At 32.8% G+C, this 19,159-nt stretch overlaps 1 protein-coding gene across 1 annotated transcript; it reads left to right on the top strand.

Moving 5' to 3' along the window:
- The first annotated feature begins 91 nt into the window (after positions 1 to 91).
- dhx33 (DEAH (Asp-Glu-Ala-His) box polypeptide 33) lies at positions 92 to 11,824 on the top strand. The gene is made up of 12 exons (XM_058776370.1): positions 92 to 490; positions 1,585 to 1,745; positions 1,850 to 2,077; positions 3,092 to 3,262; positions 4,352 to 4,537; positions 4,617 to 4,728; positions 5,628 to 5,787; positions 6,841 to 6,929; positions 7,049 to 7,176; positions 9,132 to 9,335; positions 9,605 to 9,691; positions 10,851 to 11,824. The coding sequence occupies exons 1-12, from the start codon at positions 280 to 282 to the stop codon at positions 11,157 to 11,159; spliced, it is 2,046 nt and encodes a 681-aa protein (XP_058632353.1). The 5' UTR covers positions 92 to 279; the 3' UTR covers positions 11,160 to 11,824.
- The last annotated feature ends 7,335 nt before the right edge of the window (positions 11,825 to 19,159 follow it).

Genomic DNA, 19,159 nt, shown 5'->3' with positions numbered 1-19,159 from the left:
CTTTTCACAAAAATGAAAATGATTTTTTTTTTTAAAGAATTATAAATACAGTCAGTGAGCAAAAATACATAGCCTAAATAATTACCTTCTTATTTTTTCATGGTCCGTCTGTGAGAGACGCGCCACGAGGCGGCGCGGTGACGTCATCGGCGCGCGCCAGCAGCTCCTGAGCCACATGAGCGGATGATGTAAACAACCGCAGCGCGAGACTCCTCTGCTGTCCGTCTGTCTTTATGAGCGAGATCGGCCCTTCACACTGCCGCGCGTCTCCCGCAGATCATGCCCCGCGACCCCGACCCTCCTCCGGCGAAGAGATTTAAGCCGGGCTCCCCCTTCTTCCGCCTGGATAATAAGAAGCCGGGCATGCTGCTGCCCAGAGCCGGACACGCGCCCTTCGCCGTGGACGCGCAGCGCAAACAGCTGCCCATCTATCAGAGCAGAACCCAGCTCATCAACCAGCTCCGACAGCTGCACAATGTTGTGTTCATCGGTAAGACAACACATACATAACACGTGTTATGATATCTTAACTCGGTGGTTCCCAACACTAGTCCTGGAGGCACCCCAACACTGCACGCTTTGCGTGTCTCTTTAATCAAACACGCCTGATTATCAGCTCGTTAGTAGAGACTCCAAGACCTTAAACTGGTGTGTCAGAGAAAGGAGACATTCAATTCAATTCACTTTATTGTTAAATTTTGGCCTCTGAAGCCAAACGATTAATCGCATCCAACATAAAAGTTTTTGTTTACAAATATATGTATGTGTGCTGTGTATATTTATTATGTATATATAAATACACACACATGAATGTACATATTTCAGAAAAACATGCTTGTTTATATATTAAATATATTTATTTATAATATAGATTATATGAATATAAATGTAGACATGTAAATATTTTCAAAATAAATTGGGTGTTTATACATAAAAATAAATAGCTGACCTTTTAGGATAGTTTTGGGATGGGGTCCCTTATATGAGGATGATCATAATTAGGGTCCGTAAAAGAGTTGAGAGAAAAACAGTCTAAATTATAAATTATAAAATTAAACTTAATTGATTGGTTGCCTAAAATAAACAAATAAAATGCCTAAACTAAATAAGAAACCGAGGATAATAAAAAATAGAAGAAGAAAAAACAGTGTAAAATGTAATAATAAATAAATAATAAAAATAAGATTCTAATACATATAATAATAGTACAGCACTATAAATGAGTAGATGTAATGTAAAATAAACTAAGTATTTTCCAAATAATATTTACAGTATAAATGTATCACAGTGTAAATAGGGTCTTTATACATGAAAATAAGTAGCTGCCTGTACAATGTTAGGATGGAGTTCACAACAATGATCATATTTAATTCATAAGGGCTTCTAGTATAGCTAGTTATGCTTCCTACACCCTGAACCTTACAGGTTGGGATATTTAGATTTTAATTAAGATTTGGTTTAGTCCGTTTATGACTGAACGGTCATACTCAAGTTGTGTTTTTCAGTGTATTTGTGAGGATGTTTTTCAGAAAGCGCACTATAATAGCAGCAGAAGAGCACACAGGTAATGTTTTCCTGTTGCAGGTGAGACGGGCTCAGGTAAAACCACGCAGATCCCGCAGTACCTGTATGAGGCCGGCATCGGCCGGCAGGGCATCATCGCCATCACTCAGCCGCGCCGCGTGGCCGCCATATCGCTGGCAGCACGAGTGGCCGAAGAGAAGAAGGTTCAGCTGGGAAAACTGGTGTGTTTCACGACTGAAGATCACATTAAACTCCACATTCTCCATCTGCATCATCTGAATATCAATGTCAGTATAAGATGCATGTTTTTTCTGTTATTGCTCAGGTGGGCTACACGGTGCGCTTTGAGGACGTCACGTCGTCGGAGACCAAGCTGAAGTTCATGACGGACGGGATGTTGTTGCGGGAGGCGATAGGCGATCCGTTATTACTGCGCTACACCGTGGTGATCCTGGACGAGGCTCACGAGCGCACCGTTCACACAGACGTCCTGTTCGGCGTGGTGAAGGCCGCTCAACGCAAACGCACTCAACAGAACAAAATACCTCTGAAGGTACGAGAGAAGTCGGTTTGTACACATTGACACAAATGTTGCGTTTAATTTATAAGGGCCTCGATATGACATTTTAGTACAGCTAGTTATGCTTCCTGCCTCTGAAGGTACAAGAGAACCTGACCTATCCTTAAGATCAAACTAAGACATTTATTAGAAAAGCTGCAATGATTAATTCACAGTAGTACATATAAATAATTTTTCTTTTCTTTTAATTTTAGTTAAAGTTTTAGTAAATTTGTTTTGCATTTTGCCATTGTTATTAGTTTTCATTTATTTATTTTAATTAAAAAGTCCATATGGTTTGGCTATTATACATTTTTATTTCAGTTTTGTTTGTTGTGAATTTTTCTGATTACTCCGACAAATTAAAAATGTATTGATTTTTATTTTAATATTTTCCATTGTCATTTTAATTTTAGTTTTTTAATTACGTCTATATAGTTTTTAATCATTTTTATTTGTTAAATTTTTTATTTCAGTTTTATTTATTTTAGTTCATCAAGTTAAATTAAATGAAAGTAGAAATGTTGCCATGGCAATCTATAGTTTTCTCTAATATTGTGAATTTTATTGCAAAAATATATATAATTTTATTTATTTTTTTCATTTTAATTTAAGTTTTTTAGTTTTTTTATTTCAATATGTCTATATAGTTGATTATATAATTTTTTTTTTTTTTTTTTTTTTTATAAAAAGTTTTATTCAAGTTTCCTTGAATAAAATAAGCTGAAATAAAGTAAGTTTGAGTTTTAATAAAAGTAAATATTTTTAATACTAAACTACTGAAATTCGTCCAGCCTGAACTGCTTAACATACTGTAGAGACTCCATTCATTCATGTTTTTGTGAAGTTTAAAGAAATTTAGGATTTAAATTTGAAAATCTTTTATAGAATGCTCAGCATTCAAAAATGTAACAGTGATGACATCGATATAATATTTGCATGCTTTACTCTGATTGGTCTGTATTTGGTAATGTGTATTTTCTGTGAATGAATGCTGTTGATCTGTAGGTTGTTGTGATGTCTGCCACCATGGACGTGGATCTGTTCTCTCAGTACTTCAATAAATCGCCGGTTCTGTATCTGGAGGGCCGACAGCATCCCATTCAGATCTACTACACTAAACAGCCTCAATCTGACTATCTGCAGGCAGCGCTCGTCTCCATATTTCAGATTCACCAGGTCTGTCACACACACACACACACACACATAAACACACACACGTATGACAGACTCCAGTGTCATAGACATCTGATCGTGTCTTTGACTTCTAATAATGAGTTGTAATGAGTTGTTCTGTGTCTTTTGGATTGATTGATGTGTGCCTTGTCTTATATTTTCACTCTATTGCTTTTGTTCACAGCAGTTTTTATTTTATTTTATTTTTTAGCTCCAAATTGTTATTGAGTACAAGTCAATTCTGGATTTTTGGTTTTGTTTGAAGTGCAAGATTATTTTCTTAATTTTTTTTCTTATTTTATTAAAAAAAATGAAACTTATTTTCCTAAAAAAAAAAAACAGATACTTATTACCTGTTGAACAATTTTTAAAAAGATATTAATTTTCTAAAAAAAAAAAAAAAAATTTATTTTCCTAAAAAACAAACCTCACCAATACTTATTTTCTTTATAAATGTTACTTATTTAAAAAAAAAAAACTATACTTATTTTCTTAAATAAATAAAAAAACTTAATTTCTTAATTTAAAAGCTTGATTGTCTTTAAAATCTATACATATTTTCTTAAAACATACTTATTTTCCAAAAAAAACAACTTATTTTCTTAAAAAGAACAATAATTGTTCTATTAAAAACAGATTTTCTTTAAAATCTATACTTATTTTCCTAAACATTATACTTATATTATTTGAAAAACGATTAAACATTACTTGTTTTATTTAAAAAATAAATAATAATCTTTAAATAATATATTTTCTGTAAAAATCATTTATTTTCTTAAAAAAAAACAATACTTAAATTCTTTAAAATGCTATTTATGAAAATTATACTTATTTTCTTTAAAAAAATAATAAAACAACGCTTTCCTATTTAAAAAATAAAACTATAGTTGTTTTCTTACAAAATAATGCTTATCTTTACAAGTTACCAATTGTTTTTTGAAAGATTATCCACATCCACATCATCCAAGTGGATGCTGCACACTAGATTGTAAAGCGCTTTGGGTGTATAGCAATACACAATAAAGCGCTATATAAAAAATGCTTCATTCATTATATCTTTTCTCTTAAAACATGATGCTTATTTTCTTACAGGAAGCTCCACCGTCGCATGATATCCTGGTGTTCATGACGGGTCAGGAGGAGATTGAAGCGCTGGCTCGCACCTGTCGGGACATTTCCAAACACCTGCCGGAGAGCTGCGGCCCGATGACGGTCGTCCCGCTCTATGCCTCGCTGCCGCCGGCCCATCAGCTGCGGGTGTTTCAGCCCGCGCCCAAGGTCCCTGCAGCACCAGAGACAATAACACGCGGCACGCTGAACCCGCACTTTTTCTCACCCTGCTGTCTGTGCCTTACAGGGATCCAGGAAGGTGGTTCTCTCCACAAACATCGCGGAAACCTCCATCACCATCTCCGGCATCAAATACGTGATCGACACGGGGATGGTGAAAGCCAAACGCTACAATCCAGGTCAGACTCTCAACCCTCTCAGCCCTCTGAAGCTCACTCGTGTGTAGAATATTACAGAATCAGAACCAGAATCTTTATGGTCATTATAGAAAAAGTGCAACGAAATTATGTGCAATCCTATTCAGTGCAAAAACAGTCTGCCACTCTAAAAACAATTATGCCATGTGCAAAAACATATTTACAGATAAAAATACTAAAATAAATAAATTAAAAGACCAGTGTGTTTATGTATATATGTGACCATGGACCACAAAACCAGTTTTGGAAATTGAGATTTATGCATCATCACGTCAAACTAAATAAATACACTTTCCATTGATGTATGGTTTGTTAGGATCAGACAATATTTGAGATACAACTATTTGAAAATCTGGAATCTGAGGGAGCAAAAATATCTAAATATTGAGAAAATCGTCTTTAAAGTTGTTCAAATGATAGCAATGCATATTACTAAGCAAAAATTAAATTTTAATATATTTACAGTAGGAAACTTACAAAATATCTTCATGGAACATGATCTTTACTTAATATCCTAATGATTTCTGGCATAAAAGAAAAATCGATAATTTTGATGCATACAATGTATTTTTGGCTATTGCTACAAATATACCCGTGCTACTTGAGACTGGTTTTGTGCTCCAGGGTCACACACACATAAATATACTTTAAGCAGCAATATTAACATATACATCACAGTTGAAACAGTTTTGAATACACCACTGTGAATAATTGCAGAGTTTAGATTGAATCAAGGTGGAATATTGCACAAAAGATGCATTTCATTCAGTGTTCATTTACTATTGCAACAGCCCTGGGATATGTGCTGTTTTTCAGTCTGTTTTTTTGCTTTTATTGTCCTGTACTGCTCTTCTGAGGTTAACAGTGTTGTGTTGTTTCAGACAGCGGTCTGGAGGTGTTGGCGGTCCAGCGCGTGTCTAAAGCTCAGGCGTGGCAGCGCTCCGGTCGAGCCGGGAGAGAAGACGCCGGCTCATGTTACCGTCTCTACACTGAAGAGGAGTTTGACAACCTCGCCAACATGACTGTACCTGAGATACAGAGGTACGGCCCACACCGTCTGCAGATTCATCAAGCTGACCATATAAGACCGACATATAGCCGTTCACACAGGATGTGTTCTTGCATTTCATCTGCATGTTTTTTTTCTATTTTAAAAGTGCAAAAAAAGAAACGAGTATTTTATTTAAAAAATTACTTACTTTACACACTTCTTTTTCTTAAAAAAAGTTAGTTTTTCTTATATCTATAATAAAACAATTTATTTTCTTTCTTTATTTTCTTTCATTTATTTTCTCAAAATTAGACTTATTAAAGATACAGCTTTTTTTAAATATACAAATTTTCTTTAGAAAATAATACTGTTTTTCAAACTTTTTTAAGATTGTTTTAAAACATTTTGGTTTTACTTGAGCAAGAAAACTATTTATTTTCATTAAAAAAAAAGACTTAAAAATGCTTAATTAAAGCAATACTTGTTAAAAAAAAAAAAGATGCTTATTTTCTTTAAAAAATCTTATTTTCTTAATGATGCCATATTTTAAACTTATGTAATTTCTTTCTTAAAATTATACTGTTTTTCAAGTTTTTACAATTTTATTTTTAAGGTGGTTTAAAAACATTTAGTTTTTTACTAGTAGTGCAAAAATATACTTATTTTGTTAAAAATACTTATACTTATTATATTAAAAAGCAATCCTTTTTTTAAATTAGAAATCCTTTATTTTGTTAGAAAAAGTATGCTTATTTTCTTTATCATACAATACTAGCTTTCTTAGAAAAAAAAAACTAATTTAAAAGATGCTATTGTTTTAAGTTATGCTTTTTTTCTAAAAAAAAAAAAATAAAATACAGTTTTACAACTTTGTTTTTAATGTGGTGTTTAAAAACAGTGTATCGTGTTTATGTGTATCGAGACATTGCAGTGCATTCTGATCGGTTCTGTTTCATTTCATCTGTCAGTGTTTGAGCACAAGAATGCATCCAGTGTGAACGGCCCTTTAGCCAGACAGATGCAAAGTAAAATGAGTTGTATAAAGCTGTACTTTCACACTGCGAGTCTGCATGTGTTCACTGATGATTTCTCTCTCTCTGCAGGTGTAATCTGGCCAGTGTCCTTCTGCAGCTGCTCGCTCTGGGCGTTCCTGATATCCTCAACTTTGACTTCATGTCCAAACCGTCACCTGGTGAGACTGAGAACAGATCATTATACTGTGTTCAGTATGCCTGTTTAATGTGCGGGTTTATTTAATAGTACGTTGAGCTATGCAGTGTGGTGTTCTATGGTAACACGTATCGTGTGTAGAGTCGCTGCGGACGGCTGTGGAGCAGCTGTGTATCCTCGGCGCCGTCGATAGGAAAGATGATCACGTGTCATTAACGCCGCTGGGCAAGAAAATGGCCTGCTTCCCTCTAGAGCCTCGCTTCTCCAAAGTAAGAGAAACTCGTTGACTTGTCATTTGATAATCTATAGAAAAACAGATCGTTTCACTTTAAAACTTTTGTGGATCAGTGTTATTTTATTATCATTGAGATACTGTTATAATTAATAGTTGAATATCTCAATAGTTGAGATGCTATTTTTAATTAATAGTTTGATTTAGATTTTCTTACAATTTTAATTTGTTAGTTTTAGTAATTTTAGCATTTTTATTTGTTTTAATTTCTTAGGTATGACTATATAATTTTTATTTGGTTTGATAATATATAAAAATATAAATGGCTTCACAATAATATTTTTGTCTAATAGTATTTTGTGTTTTGTATTTTCCATTTTTATTGTAATTTTAGTTAGTTTTTGTAATTGTATTGTGCGTTTTTGTTATTTTTATTAAGTATGTCTATATAGTAGGGATGCACGATATTATCGGACCAATATTGGAATCAGCCGATAATGGCTTTAACTGTAAATATCGGCATCGGCCCGATATGAAAAATTATGCCGATAAGAGGAATACATTAACTCACATGTGCTCAGGGTGTGCTAGCAATTAGCTCACGACAACAGTATGGCTCATTCTTGAAGCAAAGTTTTGTCTGAATGATGATTAGATTGACTGTTTTGGCACGTAAAGCACGCACAGAATGACGCATTCGGTGTATAAACAGTAATAGTACCCCCAGGTCCTAACGACCAAATGTTAAAGAGTTTTAATCTGTAGGTGGCGCTGTTGGCCTACTTCTAATTAAATTAAAAGTAAAATAGCCTACACAAATAACATTCAGACTGTGTTTCTGATAAAGCAGCAATTGATGTCATAAAATAACGAGTATGTTTTGATTTAAAGGTCAGAAGCTATAGCTTACATGAAAAAAAAAATTGCAAACATGACACTTAATTTTATACTGATTTATTCATTAATGTGTAATATGTTTTATTTTTTAAACAAATCATTAGCTCCAAAAGATTTTCTGAATTTTTACAACTCTTTTGATTTAGACCATCTACAAATGTTAAATCTTAAAATAAAATGTTAAGGTTAATTGCATCTTTCTGCTGGAAAAAATATATATAAAATATATAATTTATTTATAGTTATTTTCAAAGCTTCAATGTGCTGTCAAAAAACCTTCATTATTGTTGATTTAATTCTAACAAATAAGTTCTTGTTAAAAACTAACCAAAATTAAAAATATTTTGCTTATAATTTCTGCACAGGAGAGACTTAGTGTTGTTTTGAAAGAAAAGGAAATATATCGTTATCGGCCAAAACGATTTGAAAAATATTGGCATATCAGATATCGGCAAAATCCAATATCGTGCATCCCTACTATATAGTTTTATACATTTTTATTTTATTTAATAATGCATACAAATACAAATTGCTACACTATAACACCTTTGTGTAACTGTTTGCATATATTTGAATTAGTTTTTATTTTTATATTTTAATTTTAGTCATTTTGTTTTGTGATTGTCATTTTTATTACTTTGAATTAGTTTTATTTCACTTGATGTATAAAATGGAAATTGCTTTACTATAACACTTTTGTCTAACAGTATTTCCATATAAATGTATATATTTGTGTAGAGCAGTGTTAGCATTACTGTGTTAATATTATGTTTTATTAATTTTGTATTTTGATTATTTTTAAATACTTATATATTTTCCATTTTCATTTTAGTCAAAGTTTTAGTAATTTTGTTGTTGTTTTTTGACATTTATTAGTTATTACTTTTTTACTTCGATTTTAGTTTTAGTTATTTTAGTACATGTAAACTAAATGAAAATGAGAAATGCTGACTTGACAACTAGCTGAAATAAAATATATATTTTTAAATCTATATTTGAATGATTTCAGTTGGTGTTTATTTGATTTTGGAGGACTGAAGCTGTTGTTTTCTGGCTGTAGTTTGACTGAAAGCGTGTTCTTCTGCGTCTCCACAGACTCTGCTGATCTCTCCTGATTTCTCCTGCGCTGAGGAGGTTCTGACCATCATCTCGCTCCTCTCCGTCGACTCGGTCCTCTACAATCCTCCCGCGCGCAGAGACGACGTCCTCGCGGTCCGCAGGAAGTTCATCTCCAGCGAGGGTGACCACATGACGCTCCTCAACATCTACAGGGCCTTCAAGAAAGTCAGCGGAAACAAGGTACTGACACGAACGTTGCAAAATATGCTAACATCTGTTATGTGAAATAACTTCTTCAGGGCAGTGCTAAATGAAAAACAACATGACATTTCTATGTTTTGTTAAAATGATTAACATTTTCCAGATTCTGCAAGGTGTGTGTACACTTATGAGGACAACTGAACACGAAGAACTGATATTAATGCAGTGCATCATATTTATTGAGTTTGCATGTGAATTTTCTGTTCTGTCTCTGCTTTAGGAAATGTCTGTGTGTTGTGTTTTCACAGGACTGGTGTCGAGAGAACTTTGTGAACAGCAGGAATATGGGGCTGGTGTTGGAGGTTCGAGCTCAGCTCAGAGACATCTGCATCAAGGTACACACACACACACACATGCAGAGAGAAAAACCAAGAGCAAATGCAACTCCTATGAGATTAGCTTGCGTCTGAGAATGTGTTTGTGTAATAGCATTTAGGTAGCTTTCTCTAACAGTTTCTGTAACTGTAATGCATTGCGCAAGCAGCGCCGAAGTCATGGGTTCGAAGGGAATGCATGAAATGAGAAAGTGTATTTCTTCAATGCAATGGAAGTTGCTTTGGATAATGTACAACATGTGTGACATGATGTCAGTTATCACAGAAAATGATTTTATATCATACCTTCATTTGTAAGAAGGGAAAATTACATTTACAGTAATGCACTGAACTTCTATGGGACAAACCAGAATAAATATTAAATATTGAAAGTATAATCATAACACTGTACTTGGCCAATAGACCAGTGTTATTTTAGTATAATGTATAAATATATTTTTGATCAAATTTAGATTTTATTTGTATACATTCTGTTTTTATATTAATTTTAGTTAAATTGAGCAATTTAGTTTTTTATAATTTTTATCAGTTTTTGGTATCATTGATATAGTTTTTGTTAATAATTTAATTAGTTATTTTTAGATTTTCTGTTTTTAAATTGTGTTTTCTTCATTATAGTTTTAAAAATTTAAATCAGTTTATTTTCTGTTTTCATTTTTGTGTGTGTTTGTCATTAATAATTTTTTTGTGTGTGTTTTTGTCATTTTTATTATTTTTTATATGCCTATATAGTTTTTATTAATTTGTTTTTATTAGGTTTATTTTGTTTAGTTTTAGTTGTTTTCGTACACCAAGTTAAACTAAATGAAAAAGGTTTTTTATATATATTTTATTTTAGTTAACATTGATTTTATTTCAAAGAACAAAAAATGGTTTTAATGGTTTCATTTAACTGTTTTAACCACATAAAAATAATAAATCCATAAAAAACGTATTTGTTATTTGAAATAAAGTAAACATTTAACTGAAATAAAATAAATAAACAAATTACAAAATAAAATTTACCAAAAAATAAAAGGAAAAAAATTGCTAATTCAAAATATTAATAAAAAAAAACTATAATAGTATCTCAGTGACATGCAAATGACACTAAATCAGACCAATTAAAAAACCCAGATTAGTGTGCATGATTAAGTGCCTGTGATCTTGTGTTCCTCAGATGAACATGAAGCTGGAATCGTCTCTGTCGGACCTGGCGAACGTGCGGCGCTGTCTGGCTCACGGTTTGTTCATGAACGCGGCAGAGCTGCAACCGGACGGCTCTTACGTGGCTCTGGACACACACCAGCCCGTGGCCATCCATCCCTCATCCGTCCTGTTCCAGGCCAAACCCGCCTGCGTGGTGTTCAACGAGCTCCTGCACACGTCGCGCTGTTACATGAGGGATCTGTGTTTGGTGGACGCCGACTGGCTGCAGGAAGCCGCGCCAGAGTATTTCCGCCGGAAGCTGCGCGCGTCCAAGAGTTAACGCTTTCCAAATGCTGCAGTTTGATGTTTCTGAAGACTGCATGATGGAAAGAAAAAAGCCAAGTGTTCTAACAGTTCATCTACTGATGCATATTGTTAAAAAACGCTTTGCTTTTTTGGATTTGATATGCAACACGTTAGGCAGTTTTTGCCAAAGAGTTTTGCTTTGTTAACTTTTCTAGAAGTGAATGAGTCCTTTCTACTTGCTATAGATCCTAAGATGTCACGCCTGTTTCTAGCTCTTTTACAAACTGCTGAAGTCTGATTGTATGAAATTCAGGTTCGCTACCTCGAATGTCTGCATGTGTTTTTTGTTCAGGTCAATGCATTTGTCATAAAACTTGACTAGTATGTTTAAGATTTGGAGTGTTTTGGGATCAAGTTTACCTCTGAATAATTAATACATATGTGTGAATGAAGCTGGAGATCAGTATTGTGATGTCTGGGTCATATTTCATCTCAAAAAATATATTTTGCATAAAGCAAATTAAGCCTATTGTTAATTTTTAGGCAGGGTTATTGTAGTTAACTAATACTAAAAGCATAGAAAAATAGTTACTTGAAATAAAATATTTAAAGAAAATTAGAAGATAATTTCTCATAGTTTAACTTAATGTACTAAATTAACTAAAACTAAAAAACAATAAATAAAAACTAGTTACTTGAAAACAAAGTAAAGTAAAATATAAAAAACTATATATATATAATTTTTATTTTAGCTAGTTTAATTTCTGATTTAGTTTCATTTGAAGTCCTAAAATAACTAAAACTAAAGTGCAAATAAAAAATAATAAAAGCAATTTATTATTATTATTATTATTATTATTATTATTATTATTATTATTATTACATTAAAAGAACATTTATAAAATACAAAAAATGCACAGCAAAATTACAACAACAAAAATAAATTAAATTAAATTAAATAGAAAAATGTAACAAAACAAATTCATATAATTAATATAAAACATAATAGCATCTCAATGATAATAAAAAAAGTTTAGGATCATTGTGGGATTATTTTCAACACAATTTTCTCCAAAATTTGGGTTATTTAATGCAAAGAACTTTACATGTAAGAAATAATGATATATTGTTTAAATTACGGTAATGAGATGTATGTGAATTATGATGAGAATTTGACCTTTTCAGAAGATTCATCCATGATGTGTTCATGAATAAGGTGTCAGAACTGTTTTCTCTTCTTCTTTTCGTCATTCTCAGTGTTTCTGCACTGATCATATGTACAGACACGTCATTACCGACATGCAGTGCATGCTACGACTCTTTTATACTGGAGCGTGTAAATATTTAATGCGTTTAGCTGGTGATTCACAACCACAAGTGCTTAAACACAGACTGACTTCGGTTCTGTTCAGCTGGATTTGAATGCAGAATTCACCTAAAACCTGAAATAGTTTCGTTTTTTTCTATTAAGTGTAGCATGTTGAGATCACTGTTAGACACTGCATAGATGTTGTGTGATCTGCTGTTCTAAATTCCAGTGCCAATTTTAGAATTCTAGAGTTCTGATCTGATCGATTCAGGAATCATTAGATGACATACAGTATATTAATGTAATGCATGCCACTTTCTAGTATGGGGAACAAAAGCATATCAAATGCACATTAGTTTAACGAATTCTTCTATTTGCTTCACTCTGCAAATCATATCAAAACCATGTGTATTCTTACATGTATATGACGATATATGTATGCGGTGCATGAAATAAGATGGATAAAATGTGATCACTCAGGTTTTTATGGTGCACACGATGTACCAGCAGCGCACATTTTAGTATTAGTATCAAACCTTTCCATTACAGCATGAGCAGAGGAGGCTTTTTGTGATGCAACAGATTTACTCAATGTGACTGATTAAAACTATTTGAATTCAGATGTTTACGCTTTTGCATGTGTATTTTTAATGCTCCGTTAAAATGATGGGGTTTTGAACAAAATAGGAATTCATTTGTAAGAATAAAAAGCCAGAGAAAATTATTTGTGCCTCTTTGTTTACACAAGATATTTTAGAAAAATGACTGAGCATCATTTTAAACAGGGTTATGGTCACATACAAACAAACCAATACTATTTTAGTATCATTGAGATGCTATTACAGTTTATTAATATTTTGAATGTTTTTATTTTTATATTTTAATTTTTGTGATTTTTGCAGGGCTGTTTTTTTTGTTGTTTTATTCTTTTTTATTCCTTTTTTATGAAGTTGAAGTTATTTAGTACAAGTTAAAGTATCTATCTATCTATATCTATATCAGTTAATGTTTATTTTATTTCAAGTAACCTTTTTTTTTTTTTTGGTTGTAGTTTTAGTTAACTATAATCCTGATACAGGTCACTGGTCTGACTCTTTAGAAGTTTGTCATGGGATGAACATAGATATTTACTTGCACGTATTCATATGAAACCGAACAACTATCACGCTGCATGTCATAGGCTCCGCCCAACAGGAAGCCGGCTATTCAGGTCTGTTTAAAAAGCGCATGCTCTGGAATTTGATATACTCCTCTGAGGATTTCCAACCAATTGACCATATGCATGGAGCGCTATTTAGAACTTCCGGATAAAGATAAGCCAGCTCGTAATCTTCCAGTGAAGCTCATTTTATATGTGCTATATATAGGTAGAGACTCTCACAGAAACATCTCCTGCCTCATTCTTATCAGAAACTGAGAAACAAAATAATTGCAACACCATAAATAATGATTGCGGAATTAACATACAGTTTCATGTTATTAAAGAACATATAATTTTATATGCAGAGTCTGGTAATCCCAGGAAAGTACCCACGTAAGTATAACTGTGCATTTAAATGCTGACAAATAAACACTATGGTAACTGTTTAGGCAGTTAGGCTAATCTCTTAAAGGACGTCTTAATGGTATTCTCGATAATCAATATCTTACCTAGGAAGCCATAAACACATTTTTTAAATCTTATTTTAAGGCATTTATTATTTGAATGAATGAATGAATGAAGCATTTATATAGCGCTTTATTGTGTATAGCAATACAATATTGTGTATTGCTATACACCCAAAGCGCTTTACAATCATGGGGGGGGGGGGTCTCTCCTCAACCACCACCACCACCATTTCTCAACTCTATGTGGTAAAATTCCTATTATTAAAGGTTCAGTTTTCATTCATGAAAACAGCATGAAGAAATATGCTGTTGTTACAAGAAATTTTATGTTGTTACAAATTATGTAGGAACAGTAATAGATTCATTTATGACAAGAGTGTGCCAAGAGTCTATGATAAATCTACATCATAACACACACACACACACACACACATATATATATATATATATATATATATATATATATATATATATAATAGTTATAGATCATAAAAAGTGTTGGCAACAATTTACAATAAGGTCTCTTTGGTTAACATTAGTTAATTCATTAACTAACATGAACTAAAAAGGAATACTAACATTAAAAATATTCATTTTATGTTAATTCACAGTACATAAACTAATGTTAAGATACAACTTTAAATTGTAATAATGTATTAATAAATTTTGATCTTAACATGAATTAATATTAATAAATGTTATATAATTATTGTTCACTTATTATTGTATGAACAACATATTTTTACTGTATTTATTTGTGTTAGTAAAAAATTGCTTATGTTAGTTCATGGTACAGTAACTGATGTACATTAACTAGACATTTTAATTAATAATGGAGTAGTCAATTTTGAACTTAATATTAACTAAGATTCATAAATGCTATAAAAAAAATTTGTTCATGTTAACTTACATAATGTTAAAACCTTATTGAGAAGTGTTACAAAAGGTTTATATATTGTTCTCTTTGTGTGTGTGTGTGTGTGTGTGTGTAAGAGAGAGAGAGAGAAAGAGACTAACATTAATAAATGCTATATAATTATTGTTCATGTTAATTAATATAGTTAATGTTAATAACTGAAACCTTATTGAAAGTGTTACCAAAGTACATAAATTTGTGTAATAACAAGGGTATGACATGTATTACAAGGAGAAGGTGACTTTTCAGGACATTACCCCATGTCCCCACTTTTCAAAACGCTTATAAATCACACAGAATGGAGTGTATTGAAAATCTGAAATAGCAGAAAGTCTCCTGTAAGGGGTAGGTTTAGGTGTAGGGTTGGTGTAGGGCAATATCACATACAGTTTGTACAGTATAAAAACCATTACGCCTATGGGATGTCCCCACTTTTCACAAAAACGAACATGTGTGTGTCTTGATGGTTCAGATTAACCCTTTCATTGCTGTATCCCTTAAATCCAAACTGCCAGAGGGTTACTGTAAGGCAGTTTTCCTGATGGCACCAGGGTGGCGTTTGCACTGATGGCTTGGGCCCGCCATCGCTGCTTGCAGCTATATTATATTATTGCAACTATTTTTAGTTCTGTCTGTTCATAATTCCAATCCATGTGGAGGTCAGAGAGCTGAAAGTGCAGTCGTGGATATCATGGTAAATGGATCTTCTCACTGGTATCACATGGTGTAGCTAAAATAAAATTAGGTACTTCCACAAATTCAGGCCTTATAAAACTTCTAAATCAGAGCAGCAAGTCTTAAATTCATAAAGGTACAGCATTAAATGTTGCATGCATTGCAAAAAATGAGTATCTTCCTCAGTATTTTTGTCTTATCTAAATATCTAAACATCCTTAAATCAAGATGCCTGAGATGCAAAATGAACATTAAGTCTTGTTTTCTGAGAAACTGAACAAAATTAAATGAGTTTATGCTCAAAACAAGAACAAACATCTGTCAATGGGGTATGAAACCTTTTCCTTTTAAGTTGAGTATCTTATAGTAAGTTACATACAGTGACCCCAATAAAGATTTGAACACTTACATATAAAATGATTTTGATAACCGGATAATCATATATAAAAAATAAAATAAAAAGATTTATGAGAAGCAAATTTGAAAAACTGAACAAATTAAATGAGTTTACGCTCAAAACAAGAAAAAATATAAATGAAAACTTTTCCTTTTGAATTGCGTATCATATAGTAAGTTACACACAGTGACCCAATAAAGATTTGAACGCTTAAATATAAAATTATTTTGATAACCTGATGATCATGTTAAACATGTTTGCTCATTTTATCTTCTTTAAAACCTTGACAATCACATACTTTCATCTTATTTCCATGTTCAAATGAAAAAGGTGAATATTCAGATGCTTATTAAAAACAAAGAATGCAAAACCACAAAGAGAATTATGCAAATTTATTTATTGTCTTCAATCATAGAAGTTAACACGTTTTCTGATCTCCTTAAGAACATGTAATTTCCTTCAACTGAACACATTTCTTAAGTCAGTGAACGTTTAAAGACGTGACGCCATGTACAGGACCACCCAAATACACACAGACACACACACACACAAGATATTCGCGTCAAAACTGCTGCAGCGCGTCACGTGACCGCAGCGGCGGCGCCTCCAGCTGATCGACGTCACGTGACACCAATATTCAGTGGGTCAGGAAAAAGGCAAAACAGACATTTGGACCACGATCCGGTTTCACTCATCCATCTCCAGTATGTGCGGCCTGAATCTGTAATGCAGAAAAATTAATAAAAAATGCATATTCACAATAATATTATATATAGCATTAATGAATTGTCTGTACTGGTGCTCATGAAAATTGGATCGAGGTTGCATAAAACGGGACTTGGTGCACAAAGAGGGCGGAGGACTTGCATAGACATGTCGCAAGCAACTATCACATGGATGCCCACTAGATAGACATCATTCTCACCTCAAGACATTTTCCTCAGGAGGAAGCGCTCTTGGTTCTCCTGCGTTTTAATTCACTGTTTAGCAGTTTTTCTGCTATTTTTCTCTCGTGTCCGGCTGGGATATGGCGGTTAGTGTTCATTCCGATCTCCTTCTTACTTCTGCCTTTTCCTCCAGCATGGCAGGAATACTCCTCCAGGTTATAATAATCATACTCATCGTAATTGGCTTCCTCAAAAGACACTAATCTGTCGATGTCGGCGGCCATTTCGATTAGAATAAGACGAGCTCTTCACTGCGATTCTCTTCTGTGAGTAAACAACGCTGCTGTCACACGGTTTTCTGAAACATCGCCGTCACGTGGGTTGTAGAACTGCTCGGTGATTGGCGGAGAGTTCCTGCTCGCTTGTGATTGGCTGCGTTTTGGTGAGATCCGTTAATTTAAAGCACTCGTGATTGGCTGAAGGTTGGGCTGTTTTTAGCCGTGCATCCATGCAAAACAAAGCTCACTTCCGCATTTTCCTTCTTTATTTACACAAGTACATTTAAGTTTTACATGTACAAACTTGAAAACAAACAGAGAAATCGCAAAAATGGTCATCGCTTTCCTGTTCAGATTTGCAATTCTGTATGAAATAAACCCAAATTGCTTTTGTTTTGCGCCTATTTCATATTGAATAATGTTCCATAAAAATAAAAAATGCATTTGACATGATTGCCTGACTTTATTTTATATACGTAAGTATAAATCTGTATAAGTATATAAATGTATATTTCATGCTGTTAGCAGATGACGCAATAAACATGCACTTTTGCATGTAAGTTTTTAAAGTGCTCTTGCTGTATTTAAATTGATGTGTATTCATCTATGCTGCGTTTCCATCCAATGGCAAAAACCTCTAAAGTTTATAATGCATATTCTGTCTTCATTTTATACCCGAGACAAACAAAACACACGCAAGTTATATAACTTTTTAACGAGACACAGATCACATGATTACAGAAGGCTGCCAACATGTTAACACCCATTTCTATCCTGCATCTCCAAACTGTTTGCAAGTAAAGGAATTTTCACTGAAGTATATATTTGAAAATGCATCTGTCACAGCATGTTTCGCATTCTTGGTTAAAGACATACTGTTTTTATTATGGACAACAGGAAACTCTAGCAGCACGTATCATATAAAATGCAAGCATGTGTTGCAGCACAAAGACGCCACTATGTGGCAGTGTAGATTCACTGTTTAGTGTAGTATCTTTTATAAATATGTACGTATGCCATTTGAACTAAAGTAGCACTTCAATCTGTTTAATGTCTGTTACATAATATAAAATGCAAAATACAGTACAATTCAGGACTACATACAACATGCAATACAATGCACCTGAATTCAATGTTTGTCAATACAAACAATAAATGAGACATTATATATTATATATTTTAAAATGTATGCATGCATATACATCACGAGTATATATATATACCATGCCTGCATTTTATGTGAACGAAAAAACAATACAAATAGTAATATTGTGAAATATTATTACAATTTAAAATAACTGTTTTCTATGTGAATATATGTTCATATGTAATTTATTCCTGTTATGCAGAGCTGAATTTTTAGCATCATAACTCCAGTCTAAGATGCTGATTTGCTCCTCAAGAAACATTTCTTATCATTAACATTGCTTATTTAGTTAGTCAAAAATATTTCACATTATTACTGTTTTTACTGTATTTATGTATGCATGTATTGTATAACGAATACTACAACTGTCTCTGATAAAATCATGCATAATAGCATGTGTTTATGTCATTCATGTTGTAACCGATAACCCAGAGATAAAATCGATTTAATTCGTAAGACATATTTGGTGTCATAATAAATATAATCAGAACAGAGTACTTACAAATTGTAGTATGTTACTGATTCCAAATTACATGACAAAAAATCCATTACATTACACACTTAATATAATATGATCAGATTAATTTTAGATTACTTTTAACATAACTCGTTTATCACATTGATTTAAATAGGATAATATTGTACCATACTGATATTAAAATGCAAAGAAAATATATTCCATTTTGTTGTTATTAACAACATAAAGCCAATTAAGCATTACATTACGCCAAGGTTTCCCAAACTGGGGTTTGTGAAGGAACTGCATGTGGGTTTGTGAATTTAATGAAAAGCTAATTCATTAAGTCATAAAAATGCA

This window comes from Onychostoma macrolepis, chromosome 05 (assembly GCF_012432095.1).
Source record: "Onychostoma macrolepis isolate SWU-2019 chromosome 05, ASM1243209v1, whole genome shotgun sequence".
NCBI lineage: Eukaryota > Metazoa > Chordata > Actinopteri > Cypriniformes > Cyprinidae > Onychostoma > Onychostoma macrolepis.
This window is presented reverse-complemented; position numbering and strand designations above follow the sequence as displayed.

Bases quoted from the DNA above. Each gene is read 5' to 3' on its own strand.
- dhx33 (XM_058776370.1), top strand. From the start codon at position 280: ATGCCCCGCGACCCCGACCCTCCTCCGGCGAAGAGATTTAAGCCGGGC. The intron at 4,729-5,627 runs GTCAGACTCTCA...GTGTTGTTTCAG, and splicing joins AGCCAAACGCTACAATCCAG to ACAGCGGTCTGGAGGTGTTG. The intron at 9,336-9,604 runs GTACTGACACGA...GTGTTTTCACAG, and splicing joins AGAAAGTCAGCGGAAACAAG to GACTGGTGTCGAGAGAACTT.